At 37.7% G+C, this 15,929-nt stretch overlaps 1 protein-coding gene across 1 annotated transcript; it reads right to left on the reverse strand.

The window, feature by feature from the left end:
- Positions 1-13,136: 13,136 nt before the first annotated feature.
- Positions 13,137-14,108, reverse strand: LOC102394375 (olfactory receptor 4F3/4F16/4F29-like). Its single transcript, XM_006062414.3, has one exon. It carries the CDS (start codon positions 14,106-14,108, stop codon positions 13,137-13,139), a length of 972 nt encoding a protein of 323 aa, XP_006062476.3.
- Between the last annotated feature and the right edge of the window lie 1,821 nt (positions 14,109-15,929).

Raw genomic sequence — 15,929 nt, forward strand, 5'->3', positions numbered from 1 at the left:
AAAGATCCACTAATTACTTTATTAAACCTAAACCAAAATTTTAAACAAGTAACAATCATAGAGGTTATATTCCAGTGGACTCATTATAAAACTGTCAGAGTTATAATTCTAATTGATTAATAAATTATTTTACATTTTCCAGAATTTTAAATCCTTGTGTTATATACCATTTTGATAAGATCAGGGAGAGGATGCATACCTATTTTATAAAAACCATTATCAAACCTACCTGTATTGTATAAGAATTTATTTTGATTATTTGAATTTGGATTCTCATATAAAAATGCTCTGAGTCATAATTTCTTTGAGAATTTTTTTTTTGAAAAAGATGGCATATATAAAACAGTAAAAATTCAGTTTTCCTTGTTAGGGGGAAATTTGGGGAATATTAGATTCAAGATAGTACTTAATCTCCATAAAGCAATACTAACAGAATTCCTTTAAGAGGCTTTATTTTATTTACTAACAAATCCTTGAAGTAGGAAAATACTTCATACTCATACAGTGAAGGATAAAAACTCCTCAATTCTTTAAGCATCAGTTCAGTTCCGTTCAGTCGCTCAGTCGTGTCTGACTCTTTGCGACCCCATGAATTGCAGCACACCAGGCCTCCCTGCCCATCACCAACTCCCAGAGTTCACTCAGACTCACATCCATCGAGTCAGTTATGCCATCCAGCCATCTCATCCTCTGTCGTCCCCTTCTCCTCCTGCCCCCAATCTCTCCCAGCATCAGAGTCTTTTCCAATGAGTGAACTCTTCACATGAGGTGGCCAAAGTACTGGAGTTTCAGCTTTAGCATCATTCCTTCCAAAGAAATCCCAGGGCTGATCTCCTTCAGAATGGACTGGTTGGATCTCCTTGCAGTCCAAGGGACTCTCAACAGTCTTCTCCAACACCGCAGTTCAAAAGCATCAATTCTTCAGCACTCAAACTTCTTCACAATCCAACTCTCACATCCATACATGACCACAGGAAAAACCATAGCCTTGACTAGACGGACCTTTGTTGGCAAAGTAATGTCTCTGCTTTTGAATATGCTATCTAGGTTGGTCATAACTTTCCTTCCAAGGAGTAAGCGTCTTTTAATTTCATGGCTGCAGTCACCATCTTCAGTGATTTTGGAGCCCCCAAAAATAAAGTCTGCCACTGTTTCCACTGCTTTCCCATCTATTTCCCATGAAGTGATGGGACCGGATGCCATGAACTTCGTTTTCTGAATGTTGAGCTTTAAGCCAACTTTTTCACTCTCCACTTTCACTTTCAAGAGGCTTTTTAGTTCCTCTTCATTTTCTGCCATAAGGGTGGTGTCATCTGCATATCTGAGATTATTGATATTTCTCCCTGCAATCTTGATTCCAGTTTGTGTTTCTTCCAGTCCAGCATTTCTCATGATGTACTCTGCATATAAGTTAAATAAACAGGGTGACAATATACAGCCTTGACGTACTCCTTTTCCTATTTGGAACCATCTGTTGTTCCATGTCCAGTTCTAACTGTTGCTTCCTGACCTGCATACAAATTTCTCAAGAGGCAGATCAGGCGGTCTGGTATTCCCATCTCTTTCAGAATTTTCCACAGTTTATTGTGATCCACACAGTCAAAGGTTTTGGCATAGTCAATAAAGCAGAAATAGATGCTTTTCTGGAACTCTCTTGCTTTTTCCATGATCCAGCGGATGTTGGCAATTTGATCTCTGGTTCCTCTACCTTTTCTAAAACCAGCTTGAACCTCAGAAAGTTCATGGTTCACATATTGCTGAAGCCTGGCTTGGAATATTTTGAGCATTACTTTACTAGTGTGTGAGATGAGTGCAATTGTGCGGTAGTTTGAGCATTCTTTGGCATTGCCTTTCTTTCACACATAAAACTACCAGGCTCAGTTCTGGAATTTCAGCTACAGATCAAGACTTAGATATACAAAGAAATTAAAAGTATAGACAGATACACAAAATCTCATATTGAATCTCTAATCAAATTTCTATTCTACTTCCAATGGAAATAAGACAAATAGATAAAAAAGGAAACAGACAAATAGGTTGAAAAATAAAGGTCAACTAACAAACCAAATTCTCTGTTATCTCTCATCTGATAGCAAATACATCCTCATTATCCTAAGAGAACTACCAAGTGTTTTAGGTGTTACTGAGGTATTACTGGGCTTCTAAGGGATATAAGCCCTAGAATGATGACATCCAGTGCCCCTCTAATCTGGTAGTTAGAGTCCTTACTGGTTGTGAGTCCATTATTAACACAGCAGAAAGGAAAGCATCAATAAGCTATGTCCATTTGGTAATGTAATTCACCCTTTGTCCTAATTGGGAAGTATCTCATATGACTAAATAACTGAATATATTCCTTCTGTTGACCAATTGAATTGTTATAGTCATGGGAATTCCATGTAGTCATGAGAATTCCATGTGGTCATGATATATTTAATAGTATATGTGAAAAATGAAACTGTACAGACAGTATTTCCTAGAAATGCCACATCTCATTTTGTAGACTCTGGAAGCACTTGCACATTTGTGTAACACATGTAAAAATATTTGTTAGTACCTTGTGAAGCAGATTTTGGACAAACTCAAATATCCATTAATAAGACAATGTTAAACTATTTTGATGGTAATTTTTAAATTATCTTCTCATATATAATTTTCATTGTGTCCACTATGTTCTGTAAAACTGAACTTTGTGGATGGGTCAACCAAAGGCTCTTGCCCTCTGGTTTCTGCTTAGGTAAAGCTATTGGACGGAGAAGGCAATGGCACCCCACTCCAGTACTCTTGCCTGGAAAATCCCATGGATGGAGGAGCCTGGTGGGCTGCAGTCCATGGGGTCATGAAGAGTTGGACACGACTGAGCGACTTCACTTTCACTTTTCACTTTCATGCATTGGAGAAGGAAATGGCAACCCACTCCAGTGTTCTTGCTTGGAGAATCCCAGGGACGGGGGAGCCTGGTGGGCTGCCGTCTATGGGGTCGCACAGTCAGACACAACTGAAGAGACTTAGCAGCAGCAGCAGCAAAGCTATTGGAAGCTGTTGCAGGAAGGTGGAGGAGAAGAAAGTGATATGATAATAAGTCCCTTATCTTCCTTCCTTCTGAGTTTTGTTTTGACAATTACTGCATTTCTCCACCAAAGCTCTATCATTGGTGGCCTTCTCCTGTTGCTCTGGCTCTTTCTCTGAGTTATGGTCCTATACCTCCCACTGTCCCTCAGCTTTAGGTGCAGTAATGCCTCTCTGTTGTTGCTAATCCTGGTAATCCTGGCTAGTCATCTAAATGGACTAGATAACCATTTGGTGAATTTCAGTCAGCTCCCGCCCCTAGCCATTCCAAGACTTGATCAGTTGCACATGTGCAAAGCAGACATGGTAACAGGGATGGAAGCTATGCAAGTGCTGAATACCATAGACTTCCCCTTAACAAAGCTGATCTGTGTACGCTCATAACAGAATCCCAACTTGCCAATGGAGGAAACCAATTAACATCATTTCCTGGGGAAAATAGCTAGATACTTGGTGATACATTGATTACACTGGACCTCTTTTATCATGGAAGAGGCAATGATTTATCCTAGGAAGAATAGATACATATTTCACAATGAATTTGCATTAGTAGTCTGCTATCATGGCTTCATACTGTGTCAATTCAGCTAAACCAGAACTATGTTTCCAGAATTTCCTTCCATGTATGTTCCCACATTAGGGTTCACCATAGGGAAAGTTTGTTTGGGATTTGGAAGAAGGAAGTGAAGTAGTAGCCATTTTTGTTCTGAAGGCCATGACAGGTAAAGCACTGTTACAGATCATGCATAGTGCTGGCTCACCTTACTGGTGTGGGACAACAACTTGGGCCTGCAGCTCCTCTATTTCTTACTGGATTTCCACCTCAGTTCTTCCAAGTCCTGGCCAGGAGCATGTTTATGATGAAGATCATCAGCTTACTCAGCAGGTCACCTGCATCATCAAAATTGGAAGCAATGAGAGACCGAGATGGTTCTAGTTTATCTTGATCTTCATTTCCTATCCCCTTCCCTTCCAGAGGTTCTTCAGGCTTCAGGATCAGCATGAGGTTAAATGGCCATAAACTTATACTGCTTAATGGTCTCCACCATTGGATAAAGTCTAATGCCTTTAAGAACTCCCTAGTCTAAGTCACTCATGTGATTCTACTCTGATCAAACTCTAAATGATACACCTTCAACATGTTTATCAGCCTAGTCTTTTAAAGATTTACAGAATGCCTTATTCTTTCCATGATATCTGCCTAACATCGAATCTTACTAGGGGAAGATAGAAAATTAAGTATAATAAGGAGCCCATATACATATGGAACTCATTCCATTTTTATATACTATCAGTTAAAAGCAACTAACTTGATTTGTGGAATGGCCTGCAGAGGTAGAGTTACCATGATAGTTGGAGCACCACTCTGAAAATGACATGCTGTACTCTAGGATGGTCTATAAGCCTGTGATAAGCTACAGAAGCAGAAGCAATTTATTATTTTCCTCCTTCTGTGTCCCTAGTGAAACATTTAAAGAAGAGTTAATACCTATCCTCCTGAAACTATCCAAAAAACTGCAGCATAAGGAACATTTCCAAACTAATTCTGTGAAGCCACAAACACCATGATACCAAAACCAGATGAAGATAATACAAAAAAAGAAAATTACAGGTCAATATCACTGATGAATAGACACAAAAATCCTGAGCAAAATGGTAGCAAACCAAATCCAATAACACATTAGAAGATCATACACCATGGTCAAGAGGGATTTATTTTAGGGATGCAACCATTCTTCAATAACTGCAAATCAATCAGTGTGATACACTACATTAACAAATTGAAGAATAAAAACTATATGATCAAGAGATACAGGAAAAGCCTTTGATAAAATTCAACACTCATTTAAGATAAAAACTCTCCAGAAAGTGGGTAGGAGAGAACTCAACATAATAAAGGCGATGGGCTTCTCTGGTAGCTCAGGTGGTAAAGAATCCACCTGCAATGCAGGAGACCCCGGTTCGATTCCTGGGTTGGGAAGATCCCCTGGAGAAGGGATAGGCTACCCACTCCAGTATTCCTGCCTGGAGAATCCCCGTGGGCAGAAGACCCTGGTGGGCTACAGTCCATGGGGTTACAAAGAGTCAGACATGACTGAGTGACTAAGCACAGCATAGCATAGCACAGCATGTTACAAATCTACAGCTAACATCCTACTCAACAGTGAAAAGCTGAAAACATTTCCACTAAGATCAAGAACAACACAAGAATGTCCACTCTAACCACTTTTATTCAACATAGTTTGGTAATCCTAGCAACAGCAATCAGGGAAGAAAAAGGAAAACAAGGAATCAAAATTGGAAAAGAAGTACAATTGTCACTGCTTGCAAATGACAAGATATTATATATAGAAAATCCAAAAGATGCTACCAGAAAAGTACTTCAGCTCATCAATGAATTTGGTAAAGTTGCAGGATACAAAATTAATATACATAAATCTGTTGTATTTCTATGCCCACTTTCACCATTACTATTCAACATAGTTTTGGAAGTTTTGGCCACAGCAATCAGAGCAGAAAAAGAAATAAAAGGAATCTAAATTGGAAAAGAAGAAGTAAAACTCTCACTGTTTGCAGATGACATGATCTTCTACATAGAAAACCCTAAAGACTCCACCAGAAAATTACTAGAACTAATCAATGATTATAGTAAAGTTGCAGGATATAAAATCAACACACAGAAATCCCTTGCATTCCTATACACTAATAATGAGAAAACAGAAAGAGAAATTAAGGAAACAATTCCATTCACCATTGCAACGGAAAGAATAAAATACTTAAGAATATATCTACCTAAAGAAACTAAAGACCTATATATAGAAATCTATAAAACACTGGTGACAGAAATCAAAGAGGACACTAATAGATGGAGAAATATACCGTGTTCATGGATTGGAAGAATCAATATAGTGAAAATGAGTATACTACCCAAAGCAATTTATAGATTCAATGCAATCCCTATCAAGCTACCAACAGTATTCTTCACAGAGCTAGAACAAATAATTTCACAATTTGTATGGAAATACAAAAAACCTCGAATAGTCAAAGCTATCTTGAGAAAGAAGAATGGAACTGGAGGAATCAACCTACCTGACTTCAGGCTCTATTACAAAGCTACAGTTATCAAGACAGTATGGTACTGGCACAAAGACAGAAATATTGATCAATGGAACAAAATAGAAAGCCCAGAGATAAATCCACGCACATATGGACACCTTATCTTTGACAAAGGAGGCAAGAATATACAATGGATTAAAGACAATCTCTTTAACAAGTGGTGCTGGGAAATCTGGTCATCCACTTGTAAAAGAATGAAACTAGGACACTTTCTAACACCATACACAAAAATAAACTCAAAATGGATTAAAGATCTAAACGTAAGACCAGAAACTATAAAACTCCTAGAGGAGAACACAGGCAAAACACTCTCTGACATACATCACAGCAGGATCCTCTATGACCCACCTCCCAGAATATTGGAAATAAAAGCAAAAATAAACAAATGGGACCTAATTAACCTTAAAAGCTTCTGCACATCAAAGGAAACTATTAGCAAGGTGAAAAGACAGCCTTCAGAATGGGAGAAAATAGTAGCAAATGAAGCAACTGACAAACAACTAATCTCAAAAATATGCAAGCAACTCCTACAGCTCAATTCCAGAAAAATAAATGACCCATTCAAAAAATGGGCCAAAGAACTAAATAGACATTTCTGCAAAGAAGGCATACAGATGGCTAACAAACACATGAAAAGATGCTCAACATCACTCATTATCAGAGAAATGCAAATCAAAACCACTATGAGGTACCATTTCACACCAGTCAGAATGGCTGCGATCCAAAAGTCTACAAGCAATAAATGCTGGAGAGGGTGTGGAGAAAAGGGAACCCTCTTGCACTATTGGTGGGAATGGAAAATAGTATAGCCACTGTGGAGAACAGTGTGGAGATTCCTTAAAAAACTGGAAATAGAACTGCCTTATGATCCAGCAATCCCACTGCTGGGCATACACACTGAGGAAACCAGAAGGGAAAGAGACATGTGTACCCCAATGTTCCTCGCAGCACTGTTTATAATAGCCAGGACATGGAAGCAACCTAGATGTCCATCAGCAGATGAATGGATAAGAAAACGGTGGTACATATACACAATGGAGTATTACTCAGCCATTAAAAAGAATACATTTGAATCAGTTCTAATGAGGTGGATGAAACTGGAGCCTATTATACAGAGTGAAGTAAGCCAGAAAGAAAAACACCAATACAGTGTACTAACGCATATATATGGAATTTAGAAAGATGGTAACAATAACCCTGTGTACGAGACAGCAAAAGAGACACTGATGTATAGATCAGTCTTATGGACTCTGTGGGAGAGGGAGAGGGTGGGGAGATTTGGGAGAATGGCATTGAAACATGTATAATATCATGTATGAAAAAAATGTCGGTTTTCATTCCAGAAAAAAAAAAAAAAGAAAGAGAAATTAAGGAAACAATCCTATTTACCATCACACTGAAAAGGAAATAAACCTACCTAAGAAGGAAAAGGGAGAAGGCAATGGCAACCCACTCCAGTACTGTTGCCCGGAAAATCCCATGGATGGAGGAGCCTGGTAGGCTGCAGTCCATGAGGTTGCTAAGAGTCAGACATGACTGAGCGACTTCACTTTCACTTTCCACTTTCATGCATTGGAGAAGGAAATGGCAACCCATTACAGTGTTCTTGCCCGGAGAATCCCATGGACGGAGAAGCCTGGTAGGCTGCAGTCCATGGGGTTGCACAGAGTCGGACATGACTGAAGTGACTTAGCAGCAGCAGCAGCAGCAAGGAGGCAAAAGATCTGTACTCTGAAAACTGTAAGATACTGATGAAAGAAATCAGAGATTACATAAACAGATGGAGAGATATACTATGTTCTTACGTTAGAAGAGTCAATGTTGTCAAAATGACAATACTACCCAAGGCAATCTACAGAATTAATGAAATTTCTATCAAAGTACCAATAGCATTTTTCATAGAATTAGAACAAAAAATTTTATATGGAAATAATTTTTTTGTGTTTCCTTGTATGGAAACACAAAAGACCCCAAATAACCAAGCAATCCTGAGAAAGCAAAGCAGAGCTGGAAGAATCAGACACCTTCATTTCTGACTATACTAGAAAGCTACAGTAATCAAAACAGTGTGGTAGTGGCACAGAATCAGAAATAAAGATCAGTGGAATAGGATAGAGAGTCCAGAAATAAACCTACACACCTATGGTCAATTAATCTACAACAAAAGATGCACGACTATACAATGGAGGAAAAACAATCTCTTCAATAGGTGGTTTTGGGGAAACTGGACAGCTACATGGAAAAGAATGAAATCAGAACATTCTCTAACATCATTCACAGACATAAATTAAAAATGGATTAAAGACCTAAATGTAAGATCAGGTGCTATAAAACTCCTAAAGGAAAACAGAGCACTTTGACATAATTTGAAGAAATATCCTTTTGAATTTGTCTCCTAGAGTAATGGAAATAAAAGCAAAAATAACAAATGGGACCTAGTAAAACTTAAAAGCTTCTGCATAGCAAAGGGGACCATAAAAAAAAAAACAACAAACAACAAAACCAAACAACCTATAGAATGAGTGAGCATATTTGTAAATAATGAAAATGATAGGAATTAATCTTCAAAATATAGAAACAATGTATAGAACTCAATACCAACGATTCAAAAAAAAAAAAAAAAAAAGAGCAGATCTCAAAAGACATTTCTCCAAAGAAGATATACAGATAACCAAAAGGCATATGAAAAGATATTCACAAAGCTAATTATTAGAGAAGTGCAAGTCAAAACTACAATGAGGTATTACCTCACACTGGTCAGAATGGCCAACATAAAAAAATCTACAAACAATAAATGCTGAAGAGAGTGTGGAGAAAAAGAACCCTCCTACAGTGTTGATGGGACTGTAAATGGGAACAGCCACTATGGAGAACAGTAAGGAGATTCTTTGAGAAACTTAAAATAGAGTTACCATATGATCCTCCAGTCCCACTTCTAGACATATATCTGGAGAAAAACATAATTCAAAAGGATACATGCACCCTAAAGTTTATATCATCAGTATTTACAGTAGATAAGACATGAAAGCAACCTAAGTGTCCGTCAACAGATGAATGGATAAAGATGTGGTGGGTATATATATATATACACACCTGGGAGAATCAGTTCAGTTCAATTCAATCACTAAGTTGTCTCCAGCTCTTGGTGACCCCATGGACTGCAGCATACCAGGCTTCCCTGTCCATCACCAACTCCTGGAGCTTGCTCTAACTCATGTGCATAGAATCGGTGATGCCATCCAGCCATCTCATCTTCTGTCATCTCCTTCTCCTCCTGCCTTCAATCTTTCCCAGCATCATGGTCTTTTCCAATGAGTTAGTTCTTTGCATCAGGTGGCCAAAGTATTGGAGCTTCAGCTTCAGCATCAGTCCTTCCAATGAACATTCAGAGCTAATTTCATTTAGCATTGACTGATTTGATCTCTTTGAAGTTCAAGGGACTCAAGAGTCTTCTCCAATACCACAGTTCAAAAGCATCAATACTTCAGCACTCAGCTTTCTTTATGGTCCAACTCTCACATCTATACATGATTACTGGAAAAACCATACCTTTGACTAGATTGACCTTTGTTGGCAAAGTAATGCCTCTGCTTTTTAATATGCTGTCTAGGTTTGTCATAGTGTGTCTTTCAAAGAGCAAGTGTCCTGGAAGAATAGAATAATATAAAACACTCAGACTTTTCACTAAAGAAACAGAATTTTATGAAGAATTTAATTTAGAATTTATATTTTCTCAAATTTGGCATATACAGGGCTGAATAAGTCTTTGTTCTGGGGGGTGGGCTATACTGTTATCCTGTGCATTGTAGGATGTTTAGCAGCATTTGTGGCCTCTACTCATTCAGTTCAGTTCAGTTGCTCAATCATGTCTGATTCTTTGTGACCCCATGAACCGCAGCATGCCAGGCCTCCCTGTCCATCACCAACTCCCGGAGTTTACCCAAACTCATGTCCATTGAGTCAGTGATGCCATCCAGCCATCTCATCCTCTGTCATCCCCTTCTCCTCTTGCTTTCAATTTTTCCCAACATCAGAGTCTTTTCAAAACAGTCAGATCTTTGCATCAGGTGGCCAAAATATTGGAGTTTCAGCTTCAGCATCAGTCCTTCCTTTGCTTACATCATTTCATTTACTGAAAGTCCAGTGTGCTTTCTCTTATATTTTAGTGTAGAGCATATTTTCCTCTAGTTTTTTGAAAGTGTTCATGAAATGTCATGGTTCTTTATGTAATTTAAATTCTATCTTTCATGGAGTCCTTATAATACTATTTCAAATGCTTTCTCTCTCCTCACTCAGTCCTATGAAACTTTGAATATGTATAGGAATTCTTTACCTATTGGCCTTGGTGGAAGTGGGAAGAATGTTTGCAATTTCCTTTTGCCTAGGTTTCAGATAATTATCAGATTTCAGTTACAGAAAAATTGTTCGAGTATAGTAGTGACAGTTACTAGCTCTTTACTTTCAGAGGTAAATATTCTTCAGTGTTTAATTCACCCTGGCTCTATACCTATAAATAGAGGCTAACTCCTTAGAGATGCAGAGTAAACTTAAGAGGTACAATTGACACTTGGCTATAATATTTCAATGTTTACTTCTGGGGTCTTCAGTTAAATATACACAATTTTACCATAGCTCTAGATGTCTCCATGGAACAAATGCATAAAACACAGAAAGAGAATGACTTCCTTGTACCATTTGCCATTTATTGTAGTGAAAATGAAAGTTGCTCAGTCATATCCGACTCTTTGCAACCCCATGTTCTTCTATACAGTCCATGGAATTCTCCAGGCCAGAATACTGGAGTGGGTAGCCTTTCCCTTCTCCAGGGGATCTTCCCAACCCAGGGATCAAACCCAGGTCTCCTGCATTCTTTACCAGCTGAGCCACCAGGGAAACCCTTTATTGTAGTATATGTGGCTAATATGTTTTTAATGATATATATCATATACCAAAAATTTGAGCTGGGCCTTGACAATATATTAACCCTGTGTCACTGTTTGTGCTATTGAGTTATTGTGTAAGGGATCACTTCACTTTATTTCCCTCAGACTCCTTTTTAAAGCTTCAAATGCCTCTTTATTCTAGAGTCCTTTTTAAAGTTAGTGACTAAGTGTGTATTTACCCTATTAGTACCTTTCATAATTTTGTAGATTTGGGGTTTTGTTTATTTTTATATGAAAATTCTTCAATGAGGTGCACTATTTCACAGTTTCCAAATGGTCAAGGATATCTATAGTGCTGGACATTTCATTACGTATCATGTCAGTCTATTGAGACTGTACCATGTCTCGCTACCTCTACCTTTATCACTCTGATCGAAGTCAGTATCATCTCTTGCTAGAATTATTGCAATGACTTCTAATAATTTCCTTGACTGTATCCTTGAAACTCTGAAGGACAAAGCAGCCAGAGTGATCCATTTTCAGCTTACACTGAAAATGTAAGCCTGTTGTCCCCTAGTTCAAAATCTAGTTGCTTATCTCATTTTGTATAATAACCAAAGTCTTTATGAGGATATATATATATGTATATATATATAATTATATATATATATAATTTCAAGTAATGAGTCGGAAGCAAAATAATCATGTGTTAAAATTCTGACAAAGTTTGCACAGCTCAGCTTTGATGGGCTTATTAAAAAAAACTTAGAAATGCTGTACTACCAAATATTACGTTAAACCAAGACTAGAGTTTTACATTCACTATCATAATGACATAACAAATTTATCTTAGAGTATTTATTCTGCTTTGAACTAGAAGTGGTAAATATTACTATCCATCTATTGTTTAATTTTCTTAGCATAGATTCCGTTGTTCAAAAAATTGACTGTAAACAGAAGTTGAAGAAAAGATGAAAGAGAAGAAAAAACTATTTTTCAAAAAATAAATACAATTATGTAAAACTTTAAGTTCTTTTAAGTTCCTTATGGAGATGGGGTGTGGTGTGTATTACAGTATACACAGTGTTCCTTACTGTGGGTCACAGTTGAAAATATGAAAGAAACTTCTGTTAGTGACTCCTACCTTTGCCATTTAGTTATTCTCCCTTCACTCACATTCCAGGGCTCAGCTCCCAGGACCAAAACAATCAGTCTTTCAAAACATGAAACTTATAATAATTACAAGAGGAAAATTTTAAAGGGGCAACATTAAGGGAAATTCAAAGGGAAAAGAGCAGCAAATTCTGGGAAGTGGGGAAAGGAGGAGGGATAATGGGATGGGAAGGAAAAGAGAGAGGAGAGGTAAAGGGGGAAAAGGTTTTCCTACCCCAGAGACCATAAGTGGCTGAAGAAAATTAAAGAGGAAGACATAGGAAGAAAAGAGGTATGGAAATGTAATGGGATTTGAGCAGCATAATACTAATCACAGAAAAGCTTCTCGTGTTTCTCAGCTCTTTGTATTCCAAGAACAGTTCCTTTGGTTTCTACTGAGAGATACGTGACCTCATACATGTTTGTTCTCAAAGATACTGAGTGTTTGCTCTTGAAGATTCTGCCATCTTTGCATAGCCCAGGCAGAGAGCCAAAGGAAGGGTAGAATGTGGGCAAGCTGCAGCATCCAATAGGAAGACTCAGTTCAGTCCTCACTTAGCACCCTATTGGGTGCTGATAAGAATTCCTGATCATGAGGCATGCTAGTTAAAAGGAGTCAGACTGGTTCTCCCTGTTCTTAAGGCCTTAAATAAGTGTTCCATGTTTTGTATTTCTAATAGTTACTTCACATAAACATTATTCCTTAGGATTTGAGGCTCAGATTACTATAATATTTGAATATAAATGCTTTATATATAATTCCTTTTCTCTTTTCAAAAGTGAATTTTGCTACCTCCTAAGTGAAAGACAAAGTGGACTTGCTATCAGTGTGGATAATAAAATCAAAGTAGGATAAAGAAGAGTTTTTCTCTGAGTTTGATCATCAGCACTGAGCATCAGTAATTAACAAGGGCGTTACAATACAGGCATCACTAAAGAGATCTTTCTATAACTCAGCAACTGTCTGCATACTCTCCTCATTGCCACTTTCATTTCTTGATTCCTGAATGTATAAATGACTGGATTCAGGAAAGGAGTGAGAACTGCATAAAAGATGGCCAAAAACTTATCCAGATGTGTGGAAGGAAATGGCCATGTATAGATAAAAATCAAAGGACCAAAGAACAGAGCTACTGCAGTGATGTGAGCTGAAAGTGTGGACAGAGCCTTAGATGAACTACCTGAAGAGTGTTTCTGAACAGTGAGAATGATGACAGTGTAGGAAATTATCAGAATGAAGATGGAGCCAATAGAGATGAATCCACTGTTGGTCATGACCATGAACTCTAGTTGGTATGTGTCTACACAAGCAAGTTTGATCAACCGAGGAAGGTCACAGTAAAAGCTGTCCAACACATTTGGGCCACAGAAGGGTAAGTTTACTACAAAAGGCAGCTGAACCATGGAGTGGAGAAAGCCTATTATCCAGGCAGCCACTAAAAAGGAGATGCACTTTCTAGGGTTCATGATGGTCAGATAATGGAGAGGCTTACATATTGCAACATATCTGTCAAAGGCCATGGCTATGAGCAGCATCATCTCCACACCACCAACGATGTGGATGAAGAAGATTTGAGCGATGCAGCCTCTAAAGGAGATGACTCTATGCTTTCTGAAAAGGTCATAAATCATCTTGGGAGAAGTGACAGAAGAAACTCCCAGGTCAATGAAGGAGAGGTTGGCCAACAGAAAGTACATGGGAGAGTGTAAGTGAGGGTCACAAGTCACAGTGAGAATAATGAGAGAGTTTCCCATCATGCTTGCCACATAAAATGTGGATGAGAACACAAACAGAAGTAGCTGGATCTCCCAGGAGTTGGTAAGTCCCAGGAGCACAAACTCTGACACCACAGACTGATTTGCTCCATCCATTAGCTTTGTTAGCATTACTACCTGAAGGAGGACAATAGAAAAAATGTAAATCATGATAATTATGTTAATAATAAATTAGAAGAAAAGGGATTACAGTTATGAAAGCCTATTTCTACATTAGCATTAGAACTGACCTAATATGCTCGTGACCTTAAAATGTCTTTACACAGGAAAACTGATGGCTATCATATGGGGCTATTCTTAGCACCTTATTTTTTCTGCATTTAATACCCTCTGCTTCCTCCCAGGATTGATGCCCTGTATTACTTATGAGATACAAGATGTTCAGCATTAGTATAAGGAATTCAACCTCAACCCTTTGAATTTGGGTTCAAAACCAATATGATCCAATCCTAGTTATAATGAACTAATCACTACTGCCATCTCTTTCAAGTCTACAAACTTTCGCCTGGCCCCACCCATGGGAACACATTCACCTTCAATATTATTTAAAGGTTTACCATATTTACCCAGTTTTGGCTTACTATTACTAGCATTTATTTTATTGTCCCTGTATTATAGTGAACTGATAACAGCTCTAACTTACCAAGTAGACTCTAAGCTTCTTGAAGGCAGGGATTTTGGCTTATTCATATTTGTACTCCCTAAAAAGTGGTCCAGAGAGGTGTAGGTCCATAAACTGTTACCAATTTGTATCATACCAGGTAGAGAGTTTGTGAATCAGTATTTAAAAACTTCTCTAGCAATTTGATATACAGTGATGCCAAGTTTTGTACTTCAAAAAAGTAATAGTCCATGAAGAATTAGAAATAAAGGGAAAAATCTTATCCTTTAGCACAGGTAATTTGAGAAACATTGTCTTAGGGTTCTTAGCATATGATCTGAAAATCCTAAAACTATGAAATGCACAATGTAGTGGAAACCATTTTGTACAAATCTCTATATAAGGACTTATTCCAGTATCATGTGATTATTAATTCTAGAGATACAACTTAGCAAAGGGAATATGGGTTTTGGATTTAGATTTCAAGATTTATACTATAGTTCATTCATTGATAGCTTTATCTTGGAAAAGTTGCTTAAATTCTTTGAGCTTCCGTTTATTTACCTATGCAATGGCCATTAGTAGAATAACTAATGCATCTAGACATAAGGTGGTAGTAAGTAACTGAGTAAGTGTTCGTCGCTCAGTCGTGCCCGACTTTGCAACCCCATGGACTGCAGCCCACCAGGCTACTCTGTCCATGAGATTTTTCTGGCAAGGATACTGGAGTGGGTTGCCATTTCCTTCTCCAGGGGATCTTCCCGATCTAGGGATCAAAACCAGGTCTCCCGAATTGCAGACAGATTCTTTACTGACTGAGCTACAAGGGAAGTAAGGTGATAGTAAGTATTCAGTAAATATTATGTTTAGTAAGTATTCAGTAAATATTATGTTTACTTTATTTCACTTGCCCTCATAGCACTCAGTACATGAGACATAGTGAGTGAATAAGAAAACAAAACACTATTGACATACAGGGAGTAGCAGACTTTTATATCAGAAAATATATTTCATAAATAATTAAGAAAAATATTAATATTTACATTTTCTTAAAAATTATCTTGTATAAGTTTAATTGATTTGCTCTCAAAGCACACTGTATTCCAGCAGTACTTAACAGATATGTAATTATTTGTTCAATTTCTCCTTCCCATCTAGGCTGCAAGTTCTACAAAGTTAAGAACTGCATCTGCCTTCCTCAATCCCATTCACTGAAAATTTACAATCACAAATAATTGTTTACTAAAACTCTGAATAACAAGTACAGTTGTCCCTTGAGCAATATGAATTTGAACTTTGTGAGTCCATTTACATGTGGATTTTTTAATAAA

The sequence above is a fragment of the Bubalus bubalis genome, chromosome 11 (assembly GCF_019923935.1).
Source record: "Bubalus bubalis isolate 160015118507 breed Murrah chromosome 11, NDDB_SH_1, whole genome shotgun sequence".
NCBI classification, from domain to species: Eukaryota; Metazoa; Chordata; class Mammalia; order Artiodactyla; family Bovidae; genus Bubalus; species Bubalus bubalis.

What these genes read in the sequence shown, in the direction of transcription:
- LOC102394375 (XM_006062414.3), bottom strand. Translation starts at nt 14,108, where the DNA reads ATGCTAACAAAGCTAATGGATGGAGCAAATCAGTCTGTGGTGTCAGAG.